The following is a 17,969-nucleotide window of genomic DNA, read 5'->3' on the forward strand; positions in this document are numbered from 1 at the left end:
AACTGAAACTTTAAGCTTAAATAGTCCTCATATGATGCGCGTGAGCAGTGCATGGGTTGAAGTCAGCCAATGATATCATACGCCAAACATATCTAGACGGTTTTCCTTTTGAATTACAAACACAAACACACACACACACACACACACACACACACACACAACACCACAAACATTATAGCGCCGCACGAAGGAACAAATCACTTGCGCCATAGTACTGTAAAGCTCACTCTATTACCAAACCCGTAATCTGATGGCATTGCTCATAGATTATCAAATCTGTATACATGATAACATTTACCCAAAGCGAGACAAAACACTCACAAGAATACATGTACCTCATTAGGTTCATAAGGCATAACATATTATGTTCATTTTTATGTGAGTTAGGTGGTTTTATATAAACTTAATTCATTTCGTAAATTATCCCAATATAACACTATGTTATGCTCTGTTTCCTATGTGGAATGTGATGGATCAATAAAACACTAAGAAAGAGAACAAGTTATCCAATGTGCTGATCGCCATTGCAGTAAGCCAATCTAGTTGGAAAACTATGGAAAATTGGCTTCTCTTCCCTTCAGTTCCGGTTGATCTATGAACAAAATTGCATGTGAATTGATTCAAAATGATAATGTATAGTCGTGTACCCGTGTTTCAATTCATTTCAACTCATTCTATTTTCATACTTCTCATATATGAATATTACAACAGAAATAATGATACAAGTTCTTTTACTTTGTAAACAATGTGGAGAAAACAAACAATATACATGGTGATAACACAGCAATTGCAATGATAACTGGTCAAATCGAAATGGGGTTGAACAAAGAGAAGTATGACGGGGCCTACATGAAAGCTAGCTTGTTTGGCTGTAAGCCCCAAGTAATTAGTGTTTGTGAAAAAGAAACGGAGAACGGATAGAAGATAAGACCAGGCGATTTAATAGTACCAAATAAGAAAAGCGGGGTATGGCTATGTGACAAAAAAAAAATATACTAAAATGTGTACTATTACTGTGACCGAGTTATCTTTGGTTTCCGGAGTAGAACATGATTTGGACATAAAGCCTACTTTGGTATATACACTATAAACTGTTATGATCAGTAAGACACAAAAAGTAACATGTATAGCCATTAATTCATTTGGTGCCTGCCGTCAGTGTATAATATGGCTTTTGAGAAAATACATGTATTCAGTCAGTAAAGTCCGAATCTCATCTGCTTCCAGGAGGATAAATTATAACTGAATTTAACTGAGCTGACGGTAGATTATTTTCGCTATCGAGGCTTTCTGGGGGCATTATGTTCTTATGTTCTTAATCTATGTCTCTACAATGTAATTTGTATGTACGTGTTAATTATGTGTTATATCAACGTTGGGCATATGGGTATGTTAAGTTGCCATCTGTGGTAAAGATTTTATACAATCTATATATTTCTTTAACTGCCGCTTGGGTAATATTTTCTAATTTTAATCGCTGTCGTTTTATATCACTGTTTTTTGATTGATTCATGATTTTAAATGGATTCTACAAAAACATGGAGACTCAGACACTAAGATCTGAATGCAAAATTGCAAAAGAGAATACATACTCATGTAGAAAAAATACAGGTTCAGAAAACATAAGTACATGTTGATAAACACCAAAGTGTATGCGAAACTTCAGCAGTTCTTATAGGCATAATTTGCAATTTGCAGATGAAAACAAGGAAACAGCTTAAGTGCTTCAAAACAGTTCTAAAATTTGAGCTAGGGATAGAAACAACCGATATACAAATTTGAATCAGCATAATTAATGTCAAGTAGGTGAACAATAGTTATGATAGAAATGTTCCGAGACTTAACCGTCTACAATTATGGTTTATTGAGAAATATAGTGATATCTCATTATATGTTATGCTATACTGCAGAAATTTTACATGGTAGGATGTTTTGTGATATAACAGACCTACACATATGCAACAAATGTGATATCTTGAACTTATGTAAATCACTGTTCCCAATGGTAAACAGTACCTTTAAATTCATCAAACTTTTCGTATTCATATAAAGGAGATAAACACATCTTGCTTATGTGGAAGTTGATCAGCGTGGAAAGATAAATGCGAAGTGCAGTGTCTTTTAGTCAAAGTGCTTATACTATCTCAAGTGGTCTAACACTTTCTTTATCATTCAAAGTCAGGTGCAAAAAGTTATAGTTATACACATTTTACTCGATGTTTTGGAAAGGATTAAAGGTGAAACTTTGCACCTTTCAAGGTGTTCATTGGTCTGAAAGGTATTGCAATACCAGTCCTGTGTCACATGTAAGAAGTAGAGTTGAACTTCTTTTTCTACCTGCATTCATGTTCAAACAATAGGCAGTTGCTGTAACGCTGTGCTGATGCGCTTTGAAATTATTCCATTATGAACCACTCATACATCTGCTGTGAATTTAGAAAACTCACTCATCTACTGTGCGTTTATCAACTGTTGATTGGAGCAATTACTTCAGTTGGCAGACGAGGGACGATTGTTATGAACATTCAACGAAAATTTACTACTCTTCTTATACAATGTATTTCGCGAAGGAACATGAAGGCTCAATGTCAAAAGGATTCTTAGACATCGATATTGTACATTGTTGAATCTGTATCGACTGTTATTTTATCGCTGAACAAACCCTTTCTTCCCGATGTGGTCATGGTGGTAGTGGTTGATTTGAACAATTCTCCTACCGCCTTGCGGAATTCAGGATTCCGAATCGTGTAAATGACAGGATTTGCGCAAGAATTACAGAAGGCTAGGATAACTAGAGAGGAATGCAGAGGGCTGTACAGATAGGACTCTGGCAAAATACGAAGGTTGTAAAAGAGATATCCCGTCTGAGCAGGTGTCCATGAAATGAGAAAAACAGCAATAACAAGGAGGAGAAGCTTGAGAGCACTCCTCCTAGCCACAATGTACTTTACTGACGGGTTTGAGTTTGAACCTTCTCCTAGCCTCTGGCGGGATTGTCGATGGAGGACCAGTGCAGTGAGACCCTGAGCTACAAGCATGATGAAAGCAGGTATAAGAAAATGAACGAGGTAAAGCATAATGCCTGAGATAATCTGTGCAAGCTGTGACTGATACGCTTCAGTGCACGTGTCACCCTTCGCACTAGCCACAAGCAATAAGAAAACATTTGCCAAAAAAGCAACCATCCATGTAACGGCAACAACCTTGCCAACTCTCTGCCGTGTTACGAGGTGCTTGAAATGAAGAGGGTTGGCAATTGCAATGTATCTCTCTATCGGAATCAATGCGAGAATGAAGATAGAGACATCCACTGAAATCCACATGGGCATCGATGTGTACACAACCTTGCAGTAGACATCTCCTAGCAATGTTTCAGGAACCCTGAGTGGCGTAGGCAGCGGAGCCATGAACACTGATGTGAAGAAATCCGCAACGGCCAAAGCACCAATCAGTGCATCAGTTGACCGGCAAGTGTGGCGCCTTTGGAACAACACAAGGATCACGGTCAGGTTTCCTACTATACCCAGCATGGACATTGCTAGTTGTGGAATCGTTACCCATGTCCACGAAACTGACTGCCACTTCCAAAGCACCTGAGGGACGTCAGGTTCTTCCTCATATTGCTCGGTGAAATCCAGCGTACTAATCTTTGCAGGCTCTGTATAGATTTCTGTCTGACTTTCACGGTCCATTTCAAAAATATTGAAATCGTGTTGTGGGAATGTCTCCTCATGAACGTTATTGTCGTGCTGTCGGGTTGTTTCGATATTTAAATAGCTCTTTTCAAACTGAGTCGAAACCGACACATTGTCAAAAGGTTGGGCATGTGTCGTGAAATTGTTGTAAATGACCTCGATGTCTAAATAACGTTTATGTGGCCCCGAAGTGGTTGGAGGAGGGTATTGAACAGCCGTAGTGGTGACTGGCTGCTTTGTAACTGTAAGATAAACTGTTGTAAATATGATGAGGAGAAAGATCATCCGAGTTGTTGTTGTTGTCCTCATTGTTGCTCTTGTTTTCCTGTATTAACGAGCATAACATCGTGAAATTTTCAACAGGAGTTCACTTTGGATGGTATCATTAAAGTGCTTTATCGTTCAGTGTTGATTTTGACTTAGAAAAATTAAGACCATAAAAACAGACGAAGTTTCATCAAAATCGAAAACAAGACAACCGTGGAACTTTAAATCGACAACTATTTCAGAACAAGTGATATCATTTAAAAACCACGTATGCAAATCAGATGATAATTATATCCAACGCCTAACAAGTCCTCTTTTGATCCACTGGCAGTCAGTATACATCTTATTTAATGAAATCATAAGCTATGATATTAAAAGTGTAATTCTCACCCAATATTTCGTCTTTGCTGTAAAAACTAATTACATCTTCATTTTCGTTACTATCTGGTTACCAACTAGCAGGCAAGTTTTGCTGTCATATACCATTCCATCTAGTATTACATTCCTCAATGAAAACAGGTAAAATGGTAGATGTCACCAAATTTCACCTGCCATTTTCAATGCTGCACTGATTTATTTTGACTTCATTGATATCGGCCTGAATATATGGGGTGCCATTAGATGACTTTACAGCAGAGCACGAATTATTTCAAACTTTACTTTCATCGGTTTTTTTTGGGGGGGTCAAAATAATGCTCTCCTGCATTAGTGATTGCAAGAGGAGCAAGTAGGTCAGTAGGCAAGAAAATTAGACAGACTAGTGAAAGTCAAGAGGCACCAAGAAAGTCTTTGGAGATCCGTGCGAAATTGACTGCGTTTGAAATAAGCTACTCTACCAGACATTTTGGCATGTCCAAAATTGTGAGCTTCATACAAGAATTTTGATATGTCAATACTAAAACACGCAACATTGGCTATGACTAAAGAATGACGGAAGCTAATAACAGCTTGGCCTCTTTCGTCAGAGTCTACGATTTGCCAAACCTGTCAAAATGAAAGTCTTATAGGCTACCTTCGATAATACGTCAATACTATACAGAATGATATGGGTTTAGACAGATTGTCTGTTGAGGATTTCATCTTCAAAGGCATGGATTTCGTTACGAATTCGTTTTACGACAACATTGAGCTGTGCTGTCTTAATTATGAGATTGGAAAAGGTAATTTACCACCATTTCTTCAGATAAACCTTAAAACTGACATGGATCTATAGTAATTGATCACTCTAATCCGTGTTATGTTAGTTCAGATGTTATGAACTATTATCTAGATTAACGATACTACAACAAGTTTGTAGAACATTTTGGCAGAATTTAATTCATTATTACCCTACCTAAAAGTCGTCATGAGTACAATGCTTCTATTTGTTAGGATATTGAGACTATGCGCTGATTATACAACAATCAATACCGTTTCTGATCAGAGCCGATATTCTTTTGCACGCACAAGAAATATTATGTGGCAAATCTTACCCGAGATTCAGCTGACTCCTTCGCAAAGATTAGCAATATCTGCATATCACTAATATCCGCATTTCGTTGGAAGAATGTACTAGAAATGCATCTCATAAGACTTAAATAGTCGTCGTCAAATAATGTGCGTGAGTAGTGCATGGGTTGAGTTCAGCCAATGATATCAATTCATACGCCAAACATAATTAGACGGAGTGCCTCTTGACAATACAGACAGACTGACACAGACAGACAGACAGACACACACACACACACGCACACGCGCAATTCAGACATATTGTAGCGCCGCACGCAGAATAAAATCATGCATACACCATAGCACTGAAAATTTTACTCAATTAGCAAATCTGTAATCCAGCACTGCAATGTGGTAATCCCATAGAAGCAAAGCCAGACAAAACACTCATAAGAAAACATCTTTACGTCGCCACGCATAACAGGTGATGTTCTGGCTTTTACAAAGTATATGAGTTTCATGTTTTCTAATAAACGTCATTTATTTCTTAAAGTGATCTACTATATTTCATGCTCTGTTTCTGACCTTAATGAAATGTGATGGATGAATAGAGCATTGAATGAAAAAGAAAAATACGAATTTAGGAATGTGCTCATTTAGTCTAAAATCACCATTGCAGTCAGCAAATTTAGTTGGGTAGCTGTGAAAGATCGAGAAGCGTACAGAAAGTTTAATCCGTGGAATTTTTAGTAGCAAAGGAAATCGTCCTCTCTGATTAGAATCTTGAAGGAGTGTGGGGAATGAGAAATCGATGTTAGGTTGACGTGGGGACGTTCCCTCTAGAAATCTCAACATTCAGCATTCAACTTAAAACATGCAAAGAGTTATGCCTTTAAAAACAGCAGGGAAAAAAAAAACATCATTTTTTGTAAGAAATTAAGATGAGAAGGAAAAATAACATAAGTATAAGCATTTCGCATTTAATAACGGCCCATTTTTCTTTTTAGTTCAGTGTATTCATTTAAAATATTGACGCTTATCTTCTTTCCTCTCCAATACCGGTTAATCTATGATCAAAATTGCAGGTGTGCAGATTCAAGATAATCATGTAGTCGTGTACAGATACATGATACGGCTTGGGAAAAAATATACGTATTCAGTCAGGTCATTTCGAAATCTTATCTGCTTCCCCGAAGATAAAACGATAAGTGAATTGAATTAAATCAAATCTAATTGACGGAAGATTATTTCTGCTATCGAGACTTTCTGGGGCATTAAGAGCTAAATCTATGTCTTTGGACAGTAATTCGTTTACACGTCTTAATTACGTGTTATATCGATGTAAGTTTGGAGGTAGGGGTATGTTCACTGCTGTCTGTTAAAGTTTTTGTATAATCTATACGTTTCCCCAACTGCCGCTGAGGTGATATTTTCCCATTTTGAATAGTTGTCGGTTTTTTAACATTGATCCATGCTTGACTCATGATTTCTAATTGAACTCTACAAAAATATGGAGATTTCAAGAAACACTTCAATTAAGTTTATCAAAAACATGATGAGAACCAATGATTTAAATGAAAAGATCCAAATGCGAAATAGCAAAAGACATCACAATAAATATGCTTATTTGCAAATTTAGAGGGTCAGAGAATATAAGTACTTGATGATAAACATGTAAGTGTATGCGAAACTTTAGTAGTTCTTGAAATACCTCAAATCCTTCGTATTCATATAAAGGAAGACAAATACGTATTCTTTATGTGGGAGTTGATGAGTGCGGTGGAATAAATGCGGTGTTTTAAGTCAGAGTGCTTACACTATTTCGGGTCATGTAACACACATTACATGTAAGCTAAACATAATGTTGCAGTGCAGTGACAACTTTCACATCTTTAAGACGTTCTTTTCTGCCAGTTTCCTACGCCCAATAAGAGAAATAGGTTCAACTTTGCGCCTTTACGTATGATGTACAACACCTTTCCGGGTGCAACTTTGCACTTTTTAGACCAGTGAACACGTTCAACCCTCTCTGTGCTACGTTTATTTCCTATTCCTAGATATGTGTGTGAAATTTGTGCATATCATTTGACTCATTGTCACAGAAAGGGTTAAGGATGAAACTTTGCGCCTGTAAAGGTGCTCATTGTTCAGAAAGGTGCAAAGTTGCACCCGTAAAGGTGCTGCAATTGTGCCACACATAAAGGTGCAAAGTTAAACTTTTTTTGTTACAGTACTTCTGCAATAATGATCAAAAAATATAGGACAGTTAGCTGTAGGGCTCAGCTGAAGCTCTTTGAAATTATTCCCTATATTGTTGCGAACCAAATGAACCACTTATATATCTGCTGTTAATCTAGATTCATTACTTCATTGTTGCGAAGAAAAATGTACCGCGTTTTGCATAATCATAACGTAAAAACATGCCAAGATGTATCCATATGAAAAGCAAACATACAAAACCACTCATACATCTACTGTGAATTTAGAAACTCATACATCTACTGTGAATTTAGAAATTGTTGATTGGAGCAATTACCTCAGTTGACAGACGACAGACCATTATCATGAATATTTAACGTATATATTTAACTCTTCTTATATCTCGCGATGCAACATGAAGATTAAATGTCGAAAGGATTCTTAGACGTCAACATCGTAGATTGTCGATTCTGAATCGTCTATTATTTTTCCACCAAACAAAACCATTTTTCCTGATGTGCTGGTGGTTGATTTAAACAATTCTCCTATCGCCTTGCGGAATTCCGGATTCCGAATCGTGTAAATGACAGGATTTGCGCAAGAATTACAGAAGGCTAGGATAACTAGAGCGGAACTTAGAGGGCTGTACAGATAGGACTCTGGCAAAATACGAAGGTTGTACAAGAGATATCCCGTCTGAGCCGGTGTCCACGAGATAAGAAAAAACGCAACAACAAGGAACAAAAGCTTTAGAGCACTCTTCCTAGCCACAAGGTACTTTACTGATGGGTTTGAGTTATTGCAGGTTAAACTTTCTCCTAGCCTCCGATGGGATTGTCGATGGAGCATCAGTGTCGTGACAGCCTGGGCTACAAGCATGATGAAAGCCGGTATAAGAAAGTGAACGAGGAAAAGCATACAACCTGAGGTAACCTGGGCAAGCAGTGACTGGAATTCCTCAGTGCACTTGTAGTCCTTCGCATCAGCCACAAACAATAAGAAAAAGTTTGCCAAAAACGCAGTCATCCATGTCAAGGCAACAACCTTGCCAACTCTCTGCCGTGTTACAAGACGCTTGAAATGAAGAGGGTGGGCAATCGCAATGTATCTCTCTATTGGAATCAATGCCAGAATGAAGATGGAGGCATCCACTGAAATCCACATGGGCATCGATGTGTAAACTACCTTGCAGTAGACATCCCCCAGCCATGTTTCAGGAACCCTTAGTGCTGTAGGCAGTGGGAACATGAACACTGATGTCAAGAAATCCGCAGCGGCCAGAGCACCGATCATTGCATCAGTTGACCGGCAATTGTGGCGCCTTTGGAATAACACCAGGATCACCGTCAGGTTTCCCACTATTCCCAGCATGGACATTGTTAGTTGCAGAGTCGTCACCCATGTCCATGTAACTGACTGCCACTTCCAAAGCACCTTGGGAACAGCAGATTCTTCCTCATTTTGCTTGGTCAAATTTGGAGGACTATTTTCAGCAGTCTCCGTAAAGATTTCTGTCTGATTTTCATGGTTCATTTCAAAAGTGGTAAAATCGTTTTCTGGGAATGCCTTCATTTGACCATTTTTGTTGTGCTGTCGGGTTGTTTCGATATGTAAATAGTTCTTTTCAAACTGAGTAGAAACTGAAACATTGTCCAAACGTTGGGAATATGTCGTCAAATTGCTGTGAATGACCTCGAGGGTTGAATGACGTGTAGAATTAACAACCTGTGCCCTCGTAGTGGGTGGGGGAGAGTATTGAACAGCCATAGTCCTGACCGGCTCCGCTGTGACTGCAAGACGAACCGTTTTAGTTATGATAAGGAGAATGATCGTTCGAGTTGTTGACCTCATTGTTCCTCTTGCTTTTCCTATATTAAAGAATATAACATCATAAAATGGTAACGATGTGTTCATTCTTCTGTTGTCAAGACATGACAGAGGATTATCAAAAGTGCATTACAATTCAGTGTTCACTTTGTCTTTGAAAAATTGGTAAAATCACACAAACAGGCGAAGTTTCATGAAAAAAGAAACAGCCATGGAATTCTACAATGACAACTTTTTTTAAAAAGAAATAGTGATATCATTTGAAACCACGTATGCAAATCAGATTATATCATATCCACGCCTTACAAGTCGTCTTTTGACCCACTGAAAATCAGTTATTTTTTACATTAAATAATAAGACAAAATGTGTAGTCTTTCACACGATCTTATTCATTTGCTCTAACGTTAACTCTCTCAGACTTTGGTTACCATCTAGTAGGGAGATTTTGAGGTTATGAAGTATTCATTCCGCCCACTAATATTTTGTTATTAACCCGTTCGATACTGAATTCTGAAATGCCCATAAACATAACACGCAGGCCAACGACCAATATCATTCTTCATTGAAAAGAGGTAAAAGTTAAGAGGTCATTTGATTTCACCTGCGATTTTTATAAAGTGCTGGATTGTTTCATTTTAACTTCATTGATATCCGCTTGAACAATTGGGGTGGAATTGCATGCCTTGTCAGCAGAACACGAATCAATTCAAACTTATTTTAACAGTCATTTTCAAATGCTCTTCTGCATGAGTGATTGCAAAAAAAAAAGAGCATGCAGAAGGTCATTAGGCGAGAAAATATGACCAATCTAGTGAAATTTGTTTAAAAGTCCTTGGAGATATGCGCAAATTCAACTGCCTTTGAAATAGTCTGCACTTTACCAGACTTTTTTTTTTCCAAATCCAAATGTGAGCCTCTCACAACAATTTTTGATACATCAATACTAAAGACACAACATTTGCGATGACTTAGATATTGACCGGAGCTGGCAAAAGCTTGACGGTCTTTGAAAGAGTCTACATTGCCTGACATTTCGACATGTCAAAATTAAAAGTCTTTTACGACACTTCTGATAATATGTCAATATAATGCAAAGACAATATGGGTAATGACTATAGATTGTCTGCTGAGGATTTCATCTCCAAAGGCATAGATTTCATGAAGAATCCTTCTTATGGCGACATAGCTACGAGGTCTAAATTCCCATTATGTGATTGGAAAAGATAATTTACTTCCACTCCTTTGGCTACACCATAAAACTGAAATGAAATTTATATAGTAATCAACCACTTCCAACATTGTAGTCTAGACATTAAATGATATTACCTTGATTAACGATACTACAACCAAGTTCTAGAACGTTATAGCGGAATTCGTTTTGAGCTGATTTGCTTGGTTCCCTACTTCCAAAGCATTTTAGTGAGTACGGTGTATGTATTTCTTAAGGTACTGAAAAAAGGCTAATTATTAAATAACCAATACCGTTTCTGTTTAGAGCCGGTATTCTATTGCAGACTTGGGCAAATCAACGAGCAAACCTTACCCGAAGCAGCTGACTCCGTATTACAGACTAGCAGTAGTCCTACCAGCAGGTCACGTACTCCAACATTTCGTTGAAATGATGTGTTGGAACTTCATGCATGTCTTTAAGCTTAAATAGTCGTCGTCAAATGATGCGCTCGAGCAGTGTATGTGTTCAATTCAGCCAATGATACCATATACGCCAATCATATCAAGACGTATTACCTTTTGAATTACAAACAGGCACACGCACACATGCGCGCGCGCGCGCACACACACACACACACACACACACTCATACACAGACTCCTCAAACATTATAGCGCCGCACACAAAAACAAACTTACTCTTGCACCATAGTACTGTAAAGCTGACTATATGACCAATCTCGTAATCTGGCATTCCATATGAAGAGTTTATTCGCAAAAACCGATAAGTCCATTTTTGAAGATTTTGAAGTACGGTCTCTGTCATAAAGTACAAAATAATATCTTTTAAATGATATATTGGTCACTACATATAAAGGTACATTTTTGAAGTTATGGTCAAAAGAAGCTAACATTTTCTTATTATTCTCTTTATTTTTCTTGACCTTTAATCGCAAATATCTCCATTTGGCAAATATGGACTTATCGGTTTTTGCGAACTAACTCTTCATATGCTTATCAAATTTATGTGCATGATAAGTATAAGGTAAAAGCGAAACCAGACAAGACACTCAGAAGACTATATCATTAGGTCCATCAGGCATAAGATATGACGTTCTTGTTTTTATGTGAGTAAATCGTTTTCATCTAAAGCGGGGTTCCCACTGTCGTATGATCCGTCACAAACGCCACGATTGGACATTCGTAACTGACTGTGGAAGTTTAGTTGAACTCGTCTAAAATTTCACGTTTGGATACGACGTTATGCGAGTCAATACGTGCTGGTTCGCTTGGAGGCGATATGGTCACGATTGGTCTATTTCAAGGAATACGGTTTGTCACGATCTGGTCTCCCGTTCAACAACGATCCTATAGGATTGTCCCGATTGAGTCCACGATTGGTTCCGACCTACACGATTATTACGATCGGGATACCCGATCTTGTGCGTGCAGCTACGTTCTGATACGTTCCAATTCGAATACTGCGAACTAATGCGGGCTGTTGAGATAAGATACGATATCTTTCACGATCGGCATCAAAAGCGACCCCCATTTAAGTTGCGATTGGACCTGAATGTCAATATTATACTCCGGCTGACAATGGATTTCATTGTTTCCTTAACTTCTGCAGAGTGATTAGGCCTATACAGGTATATACTATCCACAATCATTGATGATGGCAAGGGTTGACAGGTTGAGGATAATGACAACGTGACCTTTGCAGTATTGCGAATGACGATTACGTTATCATCAGAGAGAAAGCAGCACCTAGGCCAGCCACAACCTCAGATAGTCCCCCCTCTAACTTAACCTAGGAAAGAAATTAATAGACTATTGAATCGACATGCTCATCCTCTCTCCCCCTACCCCCAACCCCCCCTCCCCCCCCCCGAAAACCGACGAATACACAAGATCAGATCATTGCCCCCTCTTACCCCAGAAAAAAATCAAGACAATTGCTTTCGCCTTCTTTTGAAATATATGAAGGTAATAATGGTGAAATGGAAACTAAAAAAGAGGATGGGATTTTTATGAATGCTTACATTATGTGTTATATGCGATCAATGTAGGAATTTGGCCGAAATGATAGTATTGCTTGTGTGTTTGATTTTGTATTCGCATAGTATGTATCATATTATGGCTTTTTATTACAAAGTGTCGTAATCTCATGGGGTATTGAAAGTTTAGTTGGTTTGGCTTGATTTACCGTTTTATTTAACATTGTTTAAGGAAACCGATATGCACACAACAGAAAATTAACTTTTCTAAAATAATATCACTTTTTAACAAAACCATTGTTTTAAGCAAAATTATTTCGTAGGGGTATTGCTACACTTATTGACTAACTTTTATGTGAAAAATAACGACAGCGATCTTTATAGTCCTGTACGAGTGGCAAATGTGCAAAAAAAAAAAAAAAAAAAACAAGCAGAAGGGAAGTGAAAAGTCGATCCCGATCAACACGATTGAGAAGCAGGTAGATGAGATTTGCTGCGTTTTGATTCGATCCAAGACAATCTGATGCGATGATCACGATCAAAAATTAATCGTGTTAATCGCAGAAAATGTTTGCACCGTCCAAAACTTTTCTACGATTTACGCGATTGCCACGATTAACCTCAAGATCTGATACAATCTAATACGATGTAATAAGATCACCACGATTGCTTCACGATTTAGACCACGATTGCAATCGTGGCGCCAATCGTGACAGTGGGAACCCCGCTTAAACGTCATTAATTTCTTAAAGTGATCAATTATATTTCATGCATGTTTTTCTCCTCTGTGAAATTCGATGGATCAAAAAATTACTTAATCCCCCCCCCCCCCAAAAAAAAAAAATAAGAAGTCATCTTAGAAGTGTTTATGTATGCTAAAATAACCATTGCGGTATAAAGCAAAATACTTGGCGAGCTGTGAAAGATCAAGAAGAGTACAGTAAGCTCCTTCCAAGGAACATTCAATAGTGAAAAAAAAATCCTCTCATCCGAGTGGAATCTCGATGGAGTGTGAGGAATGAGAAATGAAAGTTACGTTTGCGTGTCAGATGTTCCCTCAAGAAATCTCGAAATTCTGCATTTTAACAACTAAAAATATACAAAATATCAAAAAGGTTGTGATTTTTACAATAGCAGCAGAAAAAACAACAACATTTTTTCAAGCAATTAAGATGAGAATTCAAGGAACAGCACATAAGGTTTGAACACTTTTTTTTTCCATTACCCACGCTTTGTTTCTTTTGAGTTTAATTCATATTTCACATTTTTGACGCTTTGGTTCTTTTCTCTCCAATACCGATTAATCTATGATTTAACATTCTAGATGTGCTGATTCATGTTGTCATGTAGTCCGTGCACGTGTTGTTTGGCGCTAATTCTAATCTGCCTCTCAGAAAACACTAACAATGGGATTGAATTAAATTGATGTGAATTGAAGGTGGATCATTCATGTCGAGACTCTCTGGGGCATAAGACCCTAATTTAATGTCTTTAATCTCATACTTATCAACACGTTTTAATTGTGTGTTATATGAATGTTTGTTTGGGGTATGGGTATGGTTTTTGCTGTCAGCGACAAAGTATTACATGATCTATACATTTCTTAAACTGCGGCTTATGTGATATTTTCCAGTTTTGAACAGTTGTTGTTTTTCATAATGATCCTTGATTGATTCATGACTTTTAAATAAACTTCACAAAATGTTAGACTTAGAAACACTTTAGCGAAGTCTATGCAAAACATGATATGAACCAATTATTTAAATGAAAAGATCCAAATGATTTTTTTAGCAAAATATAACACACTAACTTAAACTTACTTAAAACTTCAGAGCCTCAGTGAATTTAAGTATTTTTATTTTGTTGATAAACATCTAAGAATATAGATGAATTAATAATAATAATAATAATAGTGGCTACTTGTATAGCGCACAGGTCCACTTTTCAGTGCTCATGGCGCTTCAAAATGAAAAGATATCATATATTTACATGCATATACATATTCAAACATTTCAACAAATAAGAAAATGGTAAACAAAAACAAATATATATCAAATAAAGAATACAACATATACCAATTAAAAATACAATATTGATCCAATATTAATGACATACAGCAATTACAGTCCTCAGTATGAAAGGAACAGATAAGTTTTAAGTTTGGATTTGAATGACTCTGTAGATGACAGTTCCCTTAACTGAAGAGGTAACTGATTCCACAATTTTGGTCCCATAACGGAAAAAGCACGATCACCATACCCATGTTTTACTCTGGGTGTTTGGAGTAAGAATGCATCTGATGATGAACGTAGCCTTCGTGCCGGAATGTATTTTTGAACAGAATTACTTATGTATATTGGGGGAAAAGAATGAACTGAATGATGTACTAATAACAGAATCATGAAAATAATCCTTTTTTCTACAGGTAACCAATGTAAGGAACGGAGAACTGGTGACATGGAATCAAACTTATTAGTAAAAGTTAACAATCGGGCAGCAGAATTTTGCAACCGTTGAAGTTTTGTGACATCTTTTTTTGAAAGATTACACAACAATGAATTCGAAAAATCCAACCGAGAAGAAATCAAAGCATGAATAAGTATCTCAGCTGCAGATTTAGACAAATATTTCCTTATGAAACTTAAATTACGCAACTGATATCGAACATTCCGCTTAATATGAGTTACATGACTTCGAATGACATTTCCTGATCAAATATGACACCTAAATTACGGGCTGTTTTCGACGGAGTAATGCAAGTGCTACCGATGTTGACATGACATGACTGATAATCAACTTTGCTTAACATATGCTTTGATCCCAATAACAGAAACTCAGATTTATCATCATTTAGTTTAAGGCCATTGGATGTAAGCCAGATTTTCAGGTCTTGCAAACATGTTTCGAGTTTTGCAATGGCGGATGACAATGAAGACACAGTGGGTTAAAAGACAAATATAGTTGTATATCATCCGCATAACAATGATAACTAATACAATGCTTGCGAAATACTTCACTAATTGGTTGCATATACAGAGAAAAAAGCAGCGGGCCTCCAACAGAACCTTGAGGTACACCAAACTTTGTCATAGTTTAAGAGGTAGAATCACCAATTCTAACATAATGAGATCGATCACATAAGTAGGATATAAACCAATCAAGAACAGTTCCTTTGATGCCCAAATATCTCAATCGTTGAATCAGAATAGCATGATCGACTGTGTCAAAAGCTGAGCTCATATCAAGCATGATAAGAGCAGTGATGTTACCACTATCTAATTCTCTGAACACAATATCTGATAAGTTGACTAACAGTGTTTCTACACTATGACCAGGCTTGTACGCAGATTGAAAAGAATCAAGTAATTCATTATCTTGCAGATACATTGTCAGTTGTGAGAAAACAACCTTTTCAAGCAATTTACTTAAATAAGTTAAATTTGAAATTGGGCGGTAATTTTTTAGACACTCCTGATCTAAGCCTGCTTTTTTCAAAGTTGGATGAATAACTGCTTTTTTACACACCTGTGGAACTACACCTAATCTCAGGCTAGCATTTATGATTCTTGTGATAACGGGTGCTAAAACTCTGCCACACTTCTTAACCAAATCTGTTGGGATTGGATCAAGTTCACATGATTTGTTAGGTGAGTTCTTAATAAGCTTTTCTATCTCATTAACAGTGACAGACTTAAACTCACTCAATTCTGACTTGACTTCACATACAATGTTATTTGGCTGTTCACAACGAGTTGGGAAACTCCGTTGGATTGCCACAATTTTATCAATGAAAAATTGATTAAAACAATTGGCTAACTCAACTTGATCACCATGAGGGAGGTGTTCTGGCAAAGGAGATCGCTGTTTTCGATAAAGCAAAGCATTAGCAGCTTTGTACAACTTCTTTGTATCTTTCCCACAATCCGTAACCTTTTTTGAATGATATTGTAACTTAGCATCTTTAATCAAGGCATTTACACATCGCCTTTGTGCATGATACATCTGCTTGTGAATCTCCAGTTTTGTGGACCTTGACTTCCTTTCTAACTGTCTACGAAGCAGTTTTGCTTGAGCTATTTCTGGGGTATACCATTCCGTATTGGGGTGTATTGTGACCTTGATTCGTTTCTCAGGTGCCAACTTATCAATTCGCCATGTCTTAAATATCTAAACTATGCAAATTTGTATGAGGCAAATAAACACATTTTGTTTATGTGGGAGAATGCAATTACAACCGGGGTAGATGAATATTGGTTTATTTCATCATAACAAGAATGATACAAAGCTAATTGCGTGTCATTGCTGTAAATATGCACGCAATACAATACAATACAATACAATACAATATTTTTCACATTCAAACCCCCAAAATATGTTCCGTATTATATTTTTTACAAAAAAAATATCTAAACTATGCGAATTTGTATGAGGCAAATAAACACATTTTGTTTATGTGGGAGAATGCAATTAAAACCGGTATAGATGGATATTGGTTTATTTCATCATAACAAGAATGATACATAGCTAATTGCGTGGCATTGCTGTAAATATACACGCAATACAATACAATACAATACAATACAATATTTTTCACATTCATACCCCCAGAATATGTTCCGTATTATATTTTTTTACAAATATGATTTTATTCTTAAGAAAAAAAAAACTAACATCAAAAAGTAATACGAAATAAAAGAAATAAAAAATATATATACATACATGTATTATACATACTATGGGCCTACATCAGCCCACTACAGCGGTAACATGTGCCAAATTTCATATCAAATGCTCAACAACTGTGGGAGATAATCCAATCTACGATACATTTTATACCTTTTACATAAAAAAGGTCACTATGGCAACACATTGCTCAAACATTAAGAAAAAAATCCAATCAAGAAAAATCTTGTTGATCCTGTGTGTAAGATTCCGAATCAGATACTCAAAACTGTGGGAGTTAGCCAAATGAGCTGATAATCAATTTGTATAATTTCCATTAAAAGATATTGTTACCATGACAACAAATTGTCTAGCATTGACAAAAACAAATAAAAATAATATTGCGCGAGTAAGATTTTGCAGTCTTCCAAAGATTTTTTCGGTGACGCAGATCCAAATGAAAAGGGTACCAGAAAATGCTGAGAGGATAATTCTACCAAGACATATTGTGAAACCTTTGATTAGATGTCAATACTTCAAACGAGACAATTGTAATTGACGACACTTTTTTTCTGAATCACTGTGTCATATGCAGTACTGATAAGCGCGGTATAAAAAAAAATGCAAAATGCCGCGCTTTAAATAGTAAAGGACCTAAAGTTCGGGTGATATATTACACTTTCATTTTAGGTCAGAGTTGCAGGCGAGCAAAACATGATGCTGC

At 36.9% G+C, this 17,969-nt stretch overlaps 2 protein-coding genes across 2 annotated transcripts; both read right to left on the reverse strand.

Moving 5' to 3' along the window:
* Positions 1 to 2,600: 2,600 nt before the first annotated feature.
* LOC139719450 (trace amine-associated receptor 9-like) lies at positions 2,601 to 3,692 on the reverse strand. The gene has a single exon (XM_071630867.1). It carries the CDS (start codon positions 3,690 to 3,692, stop codon positions 2,601 to 2,603), a length of 1,092 nt encoding a protein of 363 aa, XP_071486968.1.
* Positions 3,693 to 8,030: 4,338 nt separating this feature from the next.
* Positions 8,031 to 9,122, reverse strand: LOC139719461 (trace amine-associated receptor 9-like). Its single transcript, XM_071630878.1, has one exon. It carries the CDS (start codon positions 9,120 to 9,122, stop codon positions 8,031 to 8,033), a length of 1,092 nt encoding a protein of 363 aa, XP_071486979.1.
* Between the last annotated feature and the right edge of the window lie 8,847 nt (positions 9,123 to 17,969).

Source organism: Diadema antillarum, unplaced genomic scaffold (assembly GCF_040938485.1).
Source record: "Diadema antillarum isolate AM-2024a unplaced genomic scaffold, OU_Dant_1.0 scf00000009, whole genome shotgun sequence".
NCBI classification, from domain to species: Eukaryota; Metazoa; Echinodermata; class Echinoidea; order Diadematoida; family Diadematidae; genus Diadema; species Diadema antillarum.